This window comes from Python bivittatus, unplaced genomic scaffold (assembly GCF_059951505.1).
Source record: "Python bivittatus isolate LINGU-HERP-01145 unplaced genomic scaffold, Pbiv_v1 ctg000810_np1212, whole genome shotgun sequence".
NCBI lineage: Eukaryota > Metazoa > Chordata > Lepidosauria > Squamata > Pythonidae > Python > Python bivittatus.
In genome coordinates, this window is record NW_028277111.1 from 356,012 (window position 1) to 368,310 (window position 12,299).

A 12,299-nucleotide genomic window follows, 5' to 3' on the forward strand; every position below is an offset into this window, starting at 1 on the left:
ACCCACCCCCCACCTTTGCACCGGCCCCCCGCCTTCCGCGAGGCTGGTGATTCGCACGGAAGGAAGCTCACCCCTCCCGAGGGCGGCCGCGCATCTTCCCGCCGGCGCTGCGATGGTTAAACGAGCCAGCGAGCTCCGGCGCTTAGAGAGACAGGAAACGTGAAGCGAAGGGGGGCCCCGGGAGCGCTGCACTTTCCTGTCCCACCGAGCCGGGGACGGGCGCCGGCCGCGGCAGGAGGAGGCGAGGCGGATTCCGGTGCCTGGACCGAGTAAGGCGCCCCGAGCGCAGCCCGCAGCGCGGGACGGAGCCGGGGCGGTGCGAGGCGGCGGGGCGGGCAGAGGGGCGCCAGGCAGGGGGCTTGCGAGCGGGGGGCTTGCTCGGCCACCGAGTCCACTCAGCGCTCCTTGGGCTTGGAGCGGGGGGGAGGAGGGCTCCGGCTTGGGGTGCTTCCAAAGCTGCCCCGTCCTTCTGCAAAGGTCGAGGCTCCCCGCAAAGGCTGTGCGGGAATGCGGGAGACAGAAGGAAGCAGCGTCTGCTGGAAAGCCCTTTACTGCTGCTTCTCCCCCTTGGCCCCTTTAAGATGGGTGGACTTCAACTCCCAGAATTCCCCAGCCAGCATGGGTGGCTGGGGAATTCTGGGAGTTGAAGTCCACCCATCTTAAAGGGGCTAAGGGGAAGAAACACGGCTTTACTGTAATGAGCTCCTAATATTAGCTAGAGAGGGAAAAGCCATATTTTCTGTACTCATGTGAGATTTAAGCAACTCTTTCTTTCTTAGATTCATATCCCACCTTTCATTCCAGAGCTTAAAGCAGTAAACATCCTCTATACCCTCTTTCCTACTTTTCCCCACAACAGCCCTGTGAGGTAGGTTGGACAGAGAGAGAGGGCCTGTCCCAGAGTCCCCCAGAGAGCTTCTGTCGTTGGGGGTGGGAGCAGAACCTGGGTCTCCCCACCCCAAACCCAGCACCGGACACTACCCCACGCTGGTGATGGAGGGGAGGGGATAGTGTGTCTGTGTGTGCCTGTGTGTCGAACTTTGAACTGAAGAAGGTTTGGATTTCTTTTCCAGCAGGCGGGTAGAAATGGAGAAGCCGGGCCCGGGACACCACGTTCAAAGAGGACGGAAAAGTTCTTACCCTGTTCAGCTTGGGGCCGTCCGAGAGTTCCCGGTTGGGCTAGACTCCCGTTTTATTAAGCAGGAGCCGGAGGAGAATCTCCAGCAGCCGTGGGACGCTCAGTGGCAGGACTTTCTGAAGGCGATGCAGCCCTCTCGTCCCGGACAGAAACGCACCCAGCTACCCAGCCCTGCCCGGTCCCGAGACGGTTCCCACTCCTCCTTCAAGGGAACCGCTGATCCGAGTCAGAGGCCTGGGAGAAAAGGCATAACCCAACCCTTGCCAGACCCCAGCGAAGATGGCCAAGGCCTCATTTCCCCGGTGAGAGTGAAGGAAGAAATCCTGGAGGCGGAAGAAGCCTTTGGCTCAGAAACAGAGCGCCAGCGTTTCAGGCAGTTCTGCTACCAGCAGGCCGAAGGGCCCAAAGAGAGCTTTTTCCAGCTGCAGGAACTCTGCTGGCAGTGGTTGAAGCCCGAGAGACGCACCAAGAAGCAGATTCTGGAGCTGCTGGTCCTGGAACAGTTCCTGGCCATTCTGCCCCCGGAGATGCAGAACTGGGTCAAGGAGGGCAAGCCGGAGAGCTGTGCCCAGACGGTGGCCCTGGCAGAGGATTACTTGCTGCGGCTGCAGGAGGCTGATGGACTGAAAGAAAAGGTAAGCAAGCACCTGTCGGCCTTGCAGGGTTAACCAGATAGGAAACACAACCAGATGAGTTAATTCTACTTTAGCGTAATGCTACATTGACAAAATCTTGCAAATCTGAAAGTACAATTCTCTCCCCGCCATCTCCTTTACTGCCTGAGAAACTAGGGAGGGTCTTTTCTGAGCCTCTTGCCCCACCCACTATCCAGCTGCAGGCTATGCCGTCTCTTATCTGACAGTTCCCTTGGCAGCGTCTCTTGGCCCAAGGTCTTTCCCACATCCTATTATACCACCCTTGGTTCTCCTCCGCAGGCAGTCAGGGATCAAATTGACAGCCGTGTAAACTCTGGAATCAGGTGTGAACTTTGCTAGATCTGTTTATTTACCATTAGTCCTTGCTTTCTCTGCCTAAGAGGAAGTTGCATTGAATTATCTGGGGCTTGTTCCAAATCTTAGGCAAGTTGATTGATTGATCTTACTCCAAGATCCCACTGAAGAATGCTGATGTAACACAACATGTTGGCATTCTTCCCTTAAATCTTGTAAAAACTCATGTGAGGGCATGGGCTTCCTGCCATTTTTAATCTATTGTTTGAAAACTTTTTTTTAGTAGCCCTTTGTGGGGGTACTGGGGTGTTTTGCTCACTGTGATCCCCTGTTGCTAAACGTTGCCTTAGTTCACTTTGTGAGAAACGACCATGGAGAAAAGGGTTTCTGGTTATATGTGAACACAGGGAAGGTTGGAATGTCGTGCAACATTCTGGTTCCTTATGTTCCCTGTTTAATTGTTTGCACCAAACATTCATAAGCAAAGAGGTTGATGTGCAGTTCAAGGATTTTTTGTAATTCGGTGATTAAGCAAAGACAAGGCGAAGTTCCAAGTTGATCTTGACTCAATTATTTTATTGATAAGACCATGCGTAGCAGAGAAGAAACTGGTGAGAGATTGTGAGATGGGATGGGATGGGAAGAAAGAGCAGACATAAACATTTAAGAGGTAGAAGGGGAATTTGTCGGTCGCTTAGGTCATAAACAGCAACTTGGCCCAGGTGGGGAGAAATCTGGGAGGAAACATTTCAGATCACTGAAAGAGACTCCCCTATAAATGAGGGTGGGAAATTCCTATTACGGTTTCCAAGAATCCCTGACTGAAACCTATATAATTCTTGCTTCCTTGGTCTTGCCCAGCTGTGTGGGCTGGATAAATCCTTTGTTCCGGCCTGTTTTTTTGATGTAGCCCTTTATTTGCTGGTGGGTGTCCTATCCAAGCCTGAACCAGATTTGACACTGCTTGGTTTTCTGAGATCAGAAGAATCAGCTGTTTCATTGTCCAAAAGAGACCAAAATATCTCGAACAAAGCAATGATATAAATCTCCGTGCATGCAGAGGGGCTAGACCTCAGGTATGTGTACGTAAGAGTGCAGACTGAAGCATTTCATTACTATTTTGGGAATATTAACTCCCCCAGTAACTCTGCCATTTTGTTCTTAAGCTTCTTACAGATGGTCTCACTTGACCCATAGGAAGATATGTTGGGTTGATTCAACGTGATTAGTGAACCTAGACCAGTGTTTCTCAACCTCAGCCACTTTAAGATGTGTGGACTTCAACTCCATGGCTGGCTGGGGAATTCTGGGAGTTGAAGTCCATGGCTGGCTGGGGAATTCTGGGAGTTGAAGTCCACACATCTTAAAGTGGCTGAGGTTGAGAAACACTGACCTAGACCCTGTGGTTTGTAAATTGTGGATTATGGCTTAGCCAGATGTGAAGTCTGCCAGCCATGATCAAAACAAACCATAGCTTAGATGAGCGTGTGAAAATTATGCTTGCATCGCAACTCTGTTCCTGTTGCAGGTTTCCTATCCCGGGGAAGAGGTAGCTGTTGTTAATTCTCCCAAGTCAGAGAAGGTTGTGTCTGAAGCCATGAACAGCCGTCTCTCTGCAGGGGCTGAGGAAGAGAGCGATGAAGAGGCCAGTTTTTTAGGTAAGGGAGAAGGTCCTTTTTCCTCCCATTTTTTTATTCTTCCCAGCCCAAAAGAACGCTCGAAAGAAATTATGAAAGAGGCTAAGAACTCTGTCAGCAGGAGACTGAACAGAAAAGACTGGGTTTGGTATGGCAGGAGAAGCCGTCGAAAGAAAAATCGAGGTTGAAAATTATCCGGATCTGGTTGGGGTCTCTGGCCAAAAAGAATCCAGGAAAAAAGATCCCCAGTGCCTCTGAATGGGAGGGGTGGCTGGGCAGCGGCTTGAAGGATTGCAGCTCTTCGAAGTTCCTCCTTCAGTCCCAGCTAGGTGACCGAGAATGGAGAGCTTGCTATCCCAGCACACATTACGCACAAACACACCCAGAGGTAACACAAAAGGGGAGCAGAGACACAACACATGACTTAGTCCGACAAGGAACTAGAGACTCCTCTGATGGCCAGCACCGGCAAAGGGGTTAGAAAGAATTCCAGAAGCCGGACTTTTTTTCCCCCTCCGTTCCTTCATTGGGAGTGCAGGATATCTAGCACAAGCACCTTTTCTCACTTTCCTGATATTTGGGAGCTACTCTCAAAGGAGAAGCCCCAGGTTGGTGTTTCTGGGATAGAACGCTTGTCCTGCAAGTAGAAGGATTCAGGTTAATCCCATCTTCAGCGGCTGGTTTGTTGGCTGGAAGGTGAGTTCAAGGTCACAAAATAGAGGATCGCTTTTGAGTTCTGAAAAACGTTCCCAGATCAAATGGTAAACTTTTGTTAGCTTGGTGCAACCAATGAGCTGACATAGCCGAGTAAAGGAGTTGCTAGCTTAACAGAGATTTTTCTTACGTCATTATAGGTAGTCCTCGACTTACAACCACAATAGGAACCAAAAAATTCATCAAGCAGTGCAGTAATTAAGTGAGGCATCACATGACCACCCAATTTTACAACCTTTTTTGCCATTAAGTGAGACCACATGACCACAACTTGCGACCTTCCCTGCCAGCTTCCCCATTGATTTTGCTTGTCGAAAGCTGGCTGGGAAGGTTGCAAATGGTGATTGCATGACCACAGGACGCTGCAACCATTGTAAATGTGCGATGGTTGCCAAGGGCCCAAATGACAATCACGTGACCGCAGGGATGCTGCGACAGTTGTAAATGCGAGGACTGGTTGTAAGTCACTTTTTCAGTGCCGTCGTAATTTCGAACGGTCACTAAATGAATGGTTGTAAGTCAAGGACTACCTGCCTAGTTAGGTTTTCTCCAGGGAATTATTGCAGGTTTAAATAGCACTATGTTTAGTAAACAAGCTTTTATCATTTATCCCTTGTATGATGCCTTGCTTTATAAGCTCTGGCTACTATCAGTCATCAGCCTAAATTGGGGGTAGGCAACTAGAAACCCATACGCTGTGTGTGGCCCATTTGCATGCCCTTGTGCTGCTGAAATATAAGCAGTAAAACAACCAGTTTTCAGCCGCACAGCTTTTGTGGTTGTTTGAAACCACTACCGATGAATCAAGATTTATCTGAGAGGCAAAACATTTATTTTTCCAATGTTTAATTCCCCAAAATATGCAGTTGGAATTCAGTCATATGGCTTCCCTGGGGTTTCTTGCTCCCATTCCAGCCTTATAACGCATCACCCCACTCTTAAAAAAGAAATTGGGCAAAAGGATAATCCCTATGTCTTCCTGTGATGACAGCTGCAGCCCCCTGGCTAGTTCCTCCAGTCTCTAACCCAGAGATAGTTGCCCCCTGAGTAGCATCTTAGAGAGTTGGGTGTGTTTGGTTCTTAGGGGTGCAGTGTTTCTATCCAAGTTATGAAGCTGTGTTTATTCTGTAACTATAGAATAAGCAGCCAGGTTACATCAGCCCCACTAGGAAAGCCAGATTCCTGCAGCATTGATTATTTCCTAATCAACGCCACAGGAAGGCTAAGACTGCTTTTATTGAGATGGGCTATAAGAACAGAATCTTGCAAGTCTGATTGGGCTGTATTTTCTGCTGCTTATACTCTTGTGAATCAGGGAGGTCTCTGTCTGACCCGCTTCCAAATGTTATCTGGACGTTCTGGACTTAAAACATGTTTTAGCTCCCTTTGCTTAGGTAACGGTTGCTGCGTATCTCCGTCATGGAAGTCTTCCTTACTCTCTACAGGTCATGATTCTCTCATTTGTTCCTCCAGGCACTGACCAAGGTTACGAAAACGAGGAGGAGGCCTTCTCCTTCGAAAGGCATCCAGGCATCAGTGGGCTGTCTTTGGCAAAACTCAATGGGAAGTTATATCAGGTCTGTGGACTGGAAGCGATGCCAGGAAGTGAGCCTCGCCAAGAAATCCACCAAGAAAGCCAATCAGGGATCCCAGCTATTTTTCACGAGGAAAGCTTACAAGAAAACACCTTCCCAGAGGGAAACCAGAAGGGAAAGAGGAGGAATACTGGTCCCAGTTGGGGGACAGTTCTGAACCGTGGTTTTGAGTTTCCTCCAAACCGGAGAATGCAAAAACTCTACACGTGCACCTACTGTGGGAAGATCTCTAATAATAGCGCACATATGATCATCCACGAGAGGACCCACACTGGCGAGAAGCCGTACAAGTGCTCCGAGTGTGGAAAATGCTTCAGCACAAATTGCAACCTGATGAAGCACACCCGTGTGCACACGGGTGAGAAGCCATACCAGTGTACCGACTGTGGCAGGAGCTTTAGTGACAAGGCCTCGCTCATCGTGCACGAGAGGACCCACACGGGGGAGAAGCCCTATGAGTGCCCCATGTGTGGGAAAAGCTTCACCTCGAGCTCCAACCTCATCACACACAAACGGGTGCACACTGGGGAGAAGCCTTACAAATGTTCCGAATGCGGGCAGAGTTTTGTTCACCGGCCGCAGCTGGTTATCCATATTCGGACGCACACTGGGGAGAAGCCGTATGAGTGCCCTGAGTGCGGGAAAAGCTTCAATCAGAAAGCTGACCTTATCATCCACAGGCGCACCCACACCGGGGAGAAGCCGTACGAGTGCCCCGAGTGTGGGAAAAGCTTCATCTCCAGCTCTTATCTTCGGAAGCACGAGCGGCTGCACACAGGGAAGAAAGCACAAGCCGGGGAGGAAATGCACAAGTGCAGCTATTGTAGGAAAAGCTTCATCAGCCGATCCAAGCTTCTCATCCACGAGAGAACCCACACGGGAGAGAAGCCCTTTGAATGTGCCGAGTGTGGGAAAAGCTTCAGCACCAGCTCTAACCTGGTCAACCACAAGAGGGTCCACACAGGCGAGAAGCCGTACCAGTGCTCGGATTGCGGGCAGAAGTTCAGCACGAACTCAAACCTCGTCAATCACCGGCGGGTCCACACGGGAGAGAAGCCGTACAAGTGCTCCGACTGCGGGCAGAACTTTGGTCATAAAGCTTCCCTCCGGAGGCACAAGAGAATCCATTCCAGAGAACCCACCAGATGCATGCTTGGAACAGGGGCAAAATGTTGAAACAAAACTTACGGCCACGTGGAAAGCTGTCTTACGCTGCAGTAGACTCTCGGCCCATTGAGTCAGCGTCACTGGGAAGAAGCGTTTCCAGGGCAGGTGTCTTCACTGCCCTACCTGGAGATGCCAGGGATCCAACGTAGGATCTGCTACATGCCAAGCATGTCTTATGCCACTGATCTGGGATCCATCAGCTGGGTTTCCAGATGCTATTGGAAAGTTCACCAGCAGGATGAGAAGGCAATACCCACGGTGGTATTCAGAGGCACGCAGTCCCTAAGCTGCGCTCCTACACGTGCTTACTTGGGGAGGAATTCAGTGGGGCTCTAAAGGGTGTGCCTAAGCGCTACCAAGCCCCACATTTTCTTGCAGGAGTCCCATAAATTGGCAAGGGCTCTATTAAGTCCTGCAAAGGACTTCAATGTCTTTTTCTATCACTCATGTACTACTCAAATGGTACACCAAGAAGTTTGGGTCTCTCCTGGTCTATTACACTGAATAATGACTTTTTTTTTTTATGATCAAGTTGGGATCTAGATTCCTTAAGGGGTTGGAAGTGAGGGGGGCCTAGCTAGCTTCTTAGGAAGTTTAGAAACAATTGAGAAATATTCCTTGATAAGGAAGCGCCATTCAAAAGGTGTTAGCAACACTGTATGACGTAGCTGCCTTTGTTAGCCTGTGTCCCTGCCTATGTGTGTCTGCAAATCCAAATGTATTTTGGTGTTTAGGTCTTGAACAAAAAATTGTAGGATGCCCTGAGAAAATTGGGCACCTTCCCTGTAGTATGGAGACGCCATCATATGGTGCTAGCAGGTGGAGCGATCAAACGGTTCGTTACTAAACGAGTGGATATTTTATACAATGGTAGTGTTCAAATAAATGAACTCTTTGCTTATCCTAGATAATGAAGCTTTGAAGGGAGAGCCGTGTCTTTGTGGAACTGTAAGGTGAAGGTGGAAAGGCAAGAGAAGTTAAAAGCGGGAGACTGAGAGGTAACATGCTGATTGAAGCAGGATAGGTAGCTTGGAGGATAGGACAGATAATGTGAGAGTCAAGAAAACCAGAGCACAAGGTTTAGAGATGCGTGTTTGTGTCTTCCTTCAGGGTCTCGCTGTTAATAGAGAGGTGTACAATATTCTTTTAAAGTGTAAAACAGAGGAGCCTTGATTTAGTTTCAAATTCCACCCAGGTGGCTCTGAGCCTTCTCCCTTCCAGGGATTTAGTTTATTTCACCCTGATTTCAACTTGGGAAAAATCCATCATTTCTGGCCTAAAAAAGCATAAACATGGTTCCTTTTTGACATCTTGGAATTCAGTGCACAGTACAGAGCAAAGGTACGCCCTCTTCACAAAGCGGGTCTCCCAGTCGGTCCCTTTGAATCGTGGTTAGACTAAACATAAAAATAATACAACCAACGTGTGGAAGGAGAGCAAAGCTAACCAAGGTGAGTTCTCAACAGAGCACGGCTTTCTCGAGGTTTCCATTCCATTAGAATTCTGTTCTAGATGAAAAGGCAAGAAATCACCAGTCGCCAATAAGTAGTCTTCCCATTAAAGGTGAAGGGGTTATGGAGAAATAGACAGGCCTTGTTCTGAATATATGTAGTTCATTACTCATGCAGGGTGAGTAAGCTTGAAGTGCGTGAGATAGCTTTTGTTCTTGTTTTAAGCTATCCCCAAAGGCAAAATGCAGAAACTCTGAATTGGTGCAGTAAGTTTAGAATTAAAGATGTATGAGTCTGCTCTTCACTTTGGAAGGAAATGATAAACTAGAATTTAGATAGAATCATAAGGTAGGAAGGGACCTTGGAGATCTTCTAGTCTGACCCACTCCCTGGGCTTGAATCCTCAAACCATCCCCAGACAAATGGCTGTCCAGACTTGGCTTGGAAATCTGTGATGGATCAGATCCATCAGCTTGTGGATTGAAGAAACCATCCAGGATCCATTTTGCCTGCATCTTTCTGATGCCCAGCCTGAATAGGAAATCACTATCGACCCACAATACTCTAGCTTGGGGCTGGGGTGGGTGGGGATTTTTGGGGGGTTAGGGTTAGAAGTTGCAAATGGACACATTTGCAACTTCTACCTCTGCAGTTCTCCTTGATTTCGTAGCTGCCAGAAACTGGTACTTTGCTTTACAGAAGGCTATTTTTGTAACCAACCCCACCCCAAAATTAATATTTTTAAAATGCTCACCCATATTCTAGGTACTGTGCTCCCTTCCAGTCTGAAACATTTCTGTTTTGTATAGGGAAAGTAACTTTGTCTAACCCAGTCCATGCTCCTTCAGAGCTGGATCTCTGATTTTTGACCCGGTTCTCTCCAGCATCTGTAAAACTGGTTTGCAATTCTGAAATAGCAAGATTTGGACTCGGTCTTGTTCACGCAACAAGCTGGGCCATGGTTTACTTAACTGGGAGTCACCCAGTAAGCTTAATTGGCTGGATGGACACAATGCCTGGATCAAAAAGCCATGGTCTACAAAGAACAGTGGCTACAAATCACACACCTAACACACTGGATGTAAAACTTTTTGCACGGAAGACAGAAGCTGGATTTATGCAAAAAACAATGCTGTGAATTGCTTAATCATGCTTAGTTTCACACAACAGACAAAGCCATAATCTAACCATGGGTTCATAGATTATGACACAGACTTAGGGTCTTTTGAGTCAATCCTGGTTTCTGACAACTGCGTGGATAAGTCTCTGCAGTTTTCTTGACAACATTTTTCAGAAGTGGTTTGCCCTGGCCTCCTCCTTCCCTGGGCTGAGAGAGTGACTGGTCCAAAGTCACCCAGCTGGCTTTGTGCCTAAGGAGGGACTAGAGCTCATGGTCTCCCAGTTTCTGACCTGGTGCTTTAACCGCTACACCAAACTGGCTCTCTTATGCTACAACCAACCCACCCCATTTTCACTTAGTGTGCTGTGCAAACCTTATCACTGTAGGTCACCGTTGCTCAACCTCAGCAACTTTAAGATGCATGGATTTCAACTCCCAGAATTCCCCAGCCAACGTGTTTCAACTCCCAGAATTCCCCAGCAACATGCTGGCTAGGGAATTCTGGGAGTTGAAATCCATGCATCTTAAAGTTGCTGAGGTTGAGCAACACTGCTGTAGGCCATCTTGAGTTCCCTCACATATTACTCCTGCTAAAAGCCCAACGTTGGCTCTTCTCCCCACAACAAACTAAGGCCAACTCCACTGCATTATGGTTAATGTGCTGCGTCATCTCTGCCACTGTGTTTCGTACCCCATGGGGCACAGCTTGTACTAATTACAGCTTGTGTCTAGCATGACATCAAGATATCACCGTCCCACCTATACAGCCAGTGAAAATGAGGCAAAAATCCCAACAACGTCACTCTTGATCACCCAAAGGACCATCATAGTCCAGGTTAACTATAAACACTGGGTTGGAATAATATCTCACCCACCACCCATCCAAGTTCTTCTTTCCAGCTCTTAATTTCTTCCTACCTTTCCATACTGAGTCTTGACCATTCTGCTCCCATTCAGATGTTCTGGACTACAATTCCACTCTACCTCAGCCAACAGGACTACTTTCTCCTGCTTCCCTTCCCTCCATCAATGCCCTCCCACAGGAGGGCGAGATGGCTGGCTGGACATTGGGAATAGTTGCTTTTGCTCAAAAATCTGCTCTCGGGTTGACGCCCAGCTAGGCACCGGGAGCCTCGGCCATGCTGGAGATGCTGGAAATCCTGCCCCGGGGCCTGGAGGTTGTGAGAATGCGGACGGGCCAGAACATGGCAAAATTGAACCTAAGAAAGACTCGGCTGCTGTTTCTCCATTGAAACTCTTGGTCTCGGATGGGGAAAACCTACCTCTGAAAGAGAAGCTTTGCTCCTGGGGATCGTCCTGGACTCACAGCTCTACTTAAGCAATGAGTGGGGGCCATGGCCAGGGGTCCCTTTCCCAAGTTTTTACTGGTGCACCAGTTGTGGTCCTACCTGGGGTGGGACGGCTCAAATCCTGTTTGGACTACTGTAATCCAGTTGACTCGGGGCTGCCCTTCAAAACCACATGGAAGCTGCAAACGGTTCAGAATCACTGCTGTCCAAGTGGGCTAACACTACAGTGACCCAATGTCCTGTATTATAGACCAGGGTTCCTCAATGCTGGTGACTTGAAGATGTGTGGACTTCAACTCCCAGAATTCCCCAGCCAGCATGGCTGGCTGGGGAATTCTGGGAGTTGAAGTCCACACATCTTCAACTCACCAACACTGAGGAACCCTGTTACAGAGGACAGTCCTTTATTTCAGAAAGCTGCCTTTTATTAGAACGTGCGTTTTGGTCAAGATTTTCTTGGTTTTGCACTTGAATTTTCCTTGGCAAACCCAAGTTATAAACACGAACCATTATAATGTTTTATTCTTAGGAACCTCCTTCAGATTTGCCCCTTTTTCAGGCTGATCCGTTGCTGTTTCCAAGAATTTACGGTCACCGTAGCTAACACCCGCTGGCTTCCAACGAGTTTCCAAATGCAATTTAAAGTGCTGGTTTTCATCTATAAAGCCCCCTATTCCTTGGAACCAGGGTTTCTTTCAGGAATGAATTCTCCAGCTTCACAATTCCTCCAGGAGAAATAGCTTTTGGTTCCCTATCAGGAGATGACGGGGGGCCGAGACCAGGTGACAATCTTCTTGGGGCTTCCCAGCTGAAATTTGATCGGATCCCCTCTAACTACCTTCCAGAAGCAACTTGTGTGTGGAAGCTAACATCATTTATTATTTTATTGTTGCTTTTCAATATGTTTTTATTGTTTTGATTTTTACCATGGACATTTTCACTGCACGTGTCGGTCTCTTGGGAACGGCTAAGAGTCCTTAATGGTATTGCAGATGGCCATGAAAGTAATAAATAAATAAAATAAATAAATTTTGTAAGGATTATGCATCTAAACTTCCTTTGCAACCAATCCAGGCAGGGACTGTTTTAAAGAACAAGAACAACATGAAATTATTCAAAAGTTACGCAATTATTTTAATATCTGTATATCTTCAAGAAGATTAGAAACATTATTTCAAATTCTTTTGTTATCGATGGCATTTTTCCCCCTGGCATAT

The 12,299-nt window shown here is 47.9% G+C and overlaps 1 protein-coding gene across 2 annotated transcripts; it reads left to right on the forward strand.

Moving 5' to 3' along the window:
* The first annotated feature begins 204 nt into the window (after positions 1-204).
* Positions 205-11,374, forward strand: LOC103066965 (uncharacterized). 2 transcript variants are annotated; one of them, XM_088129509.1, is made up of 4 exons: positions 205-269; positions 1,074-1,773; positions 3,617-3,746; positions 5,913-11,374. In XM_088129509.1, the coding sequence occupies exons 2-4, from the start codon at positions 1,087-1,089 to the stop codon at positions 7,208-7,210; spliced, it is 2,115 nt and encodes a 704-aa protein (XP_087985635.1). In that variant the 5' UTR covers positions 205-269; positions 1,074-1,086; the 3' UTR covers positions 7,211-11,374. The 2 variants fall into 2 exon arrangements, with proteins under 2 accessions (XP_087985635.1, XP_087985636.1); XM_088129510.1 differs by having other exon boundaries at positions 218-269; positions 1,077-1,773.
* Positions 11,375-12,299: the final 925 nt, after the last annotated feature.

Excerpts from the sequence above, each read along its gene's own strand:
- LOC103066965 (XM_088129509.1), top strand. The coding sequence starts at position 1,087 with ATGGAGAAGCCGGGCCCGGGACACCACGTTCAAAGAGGACGGAAAAGT. Across the intron at positions 1,774-3,616 it reads CTGATGGACTGAAAGAAAAG|GTTTCCTATCCCGGGGAAGA; the intron begins GTAAGCAAGCAC and ends TTCCTGTTGCAG. Across the intron at positions 3,747-5,912 it reads TGAAGAGGCCAGTTTTTTAG|GCACTGACCAAGGTTACGAA; the intron begins GTAAGGGAGAAG and ends TTGTTCCTCCAG.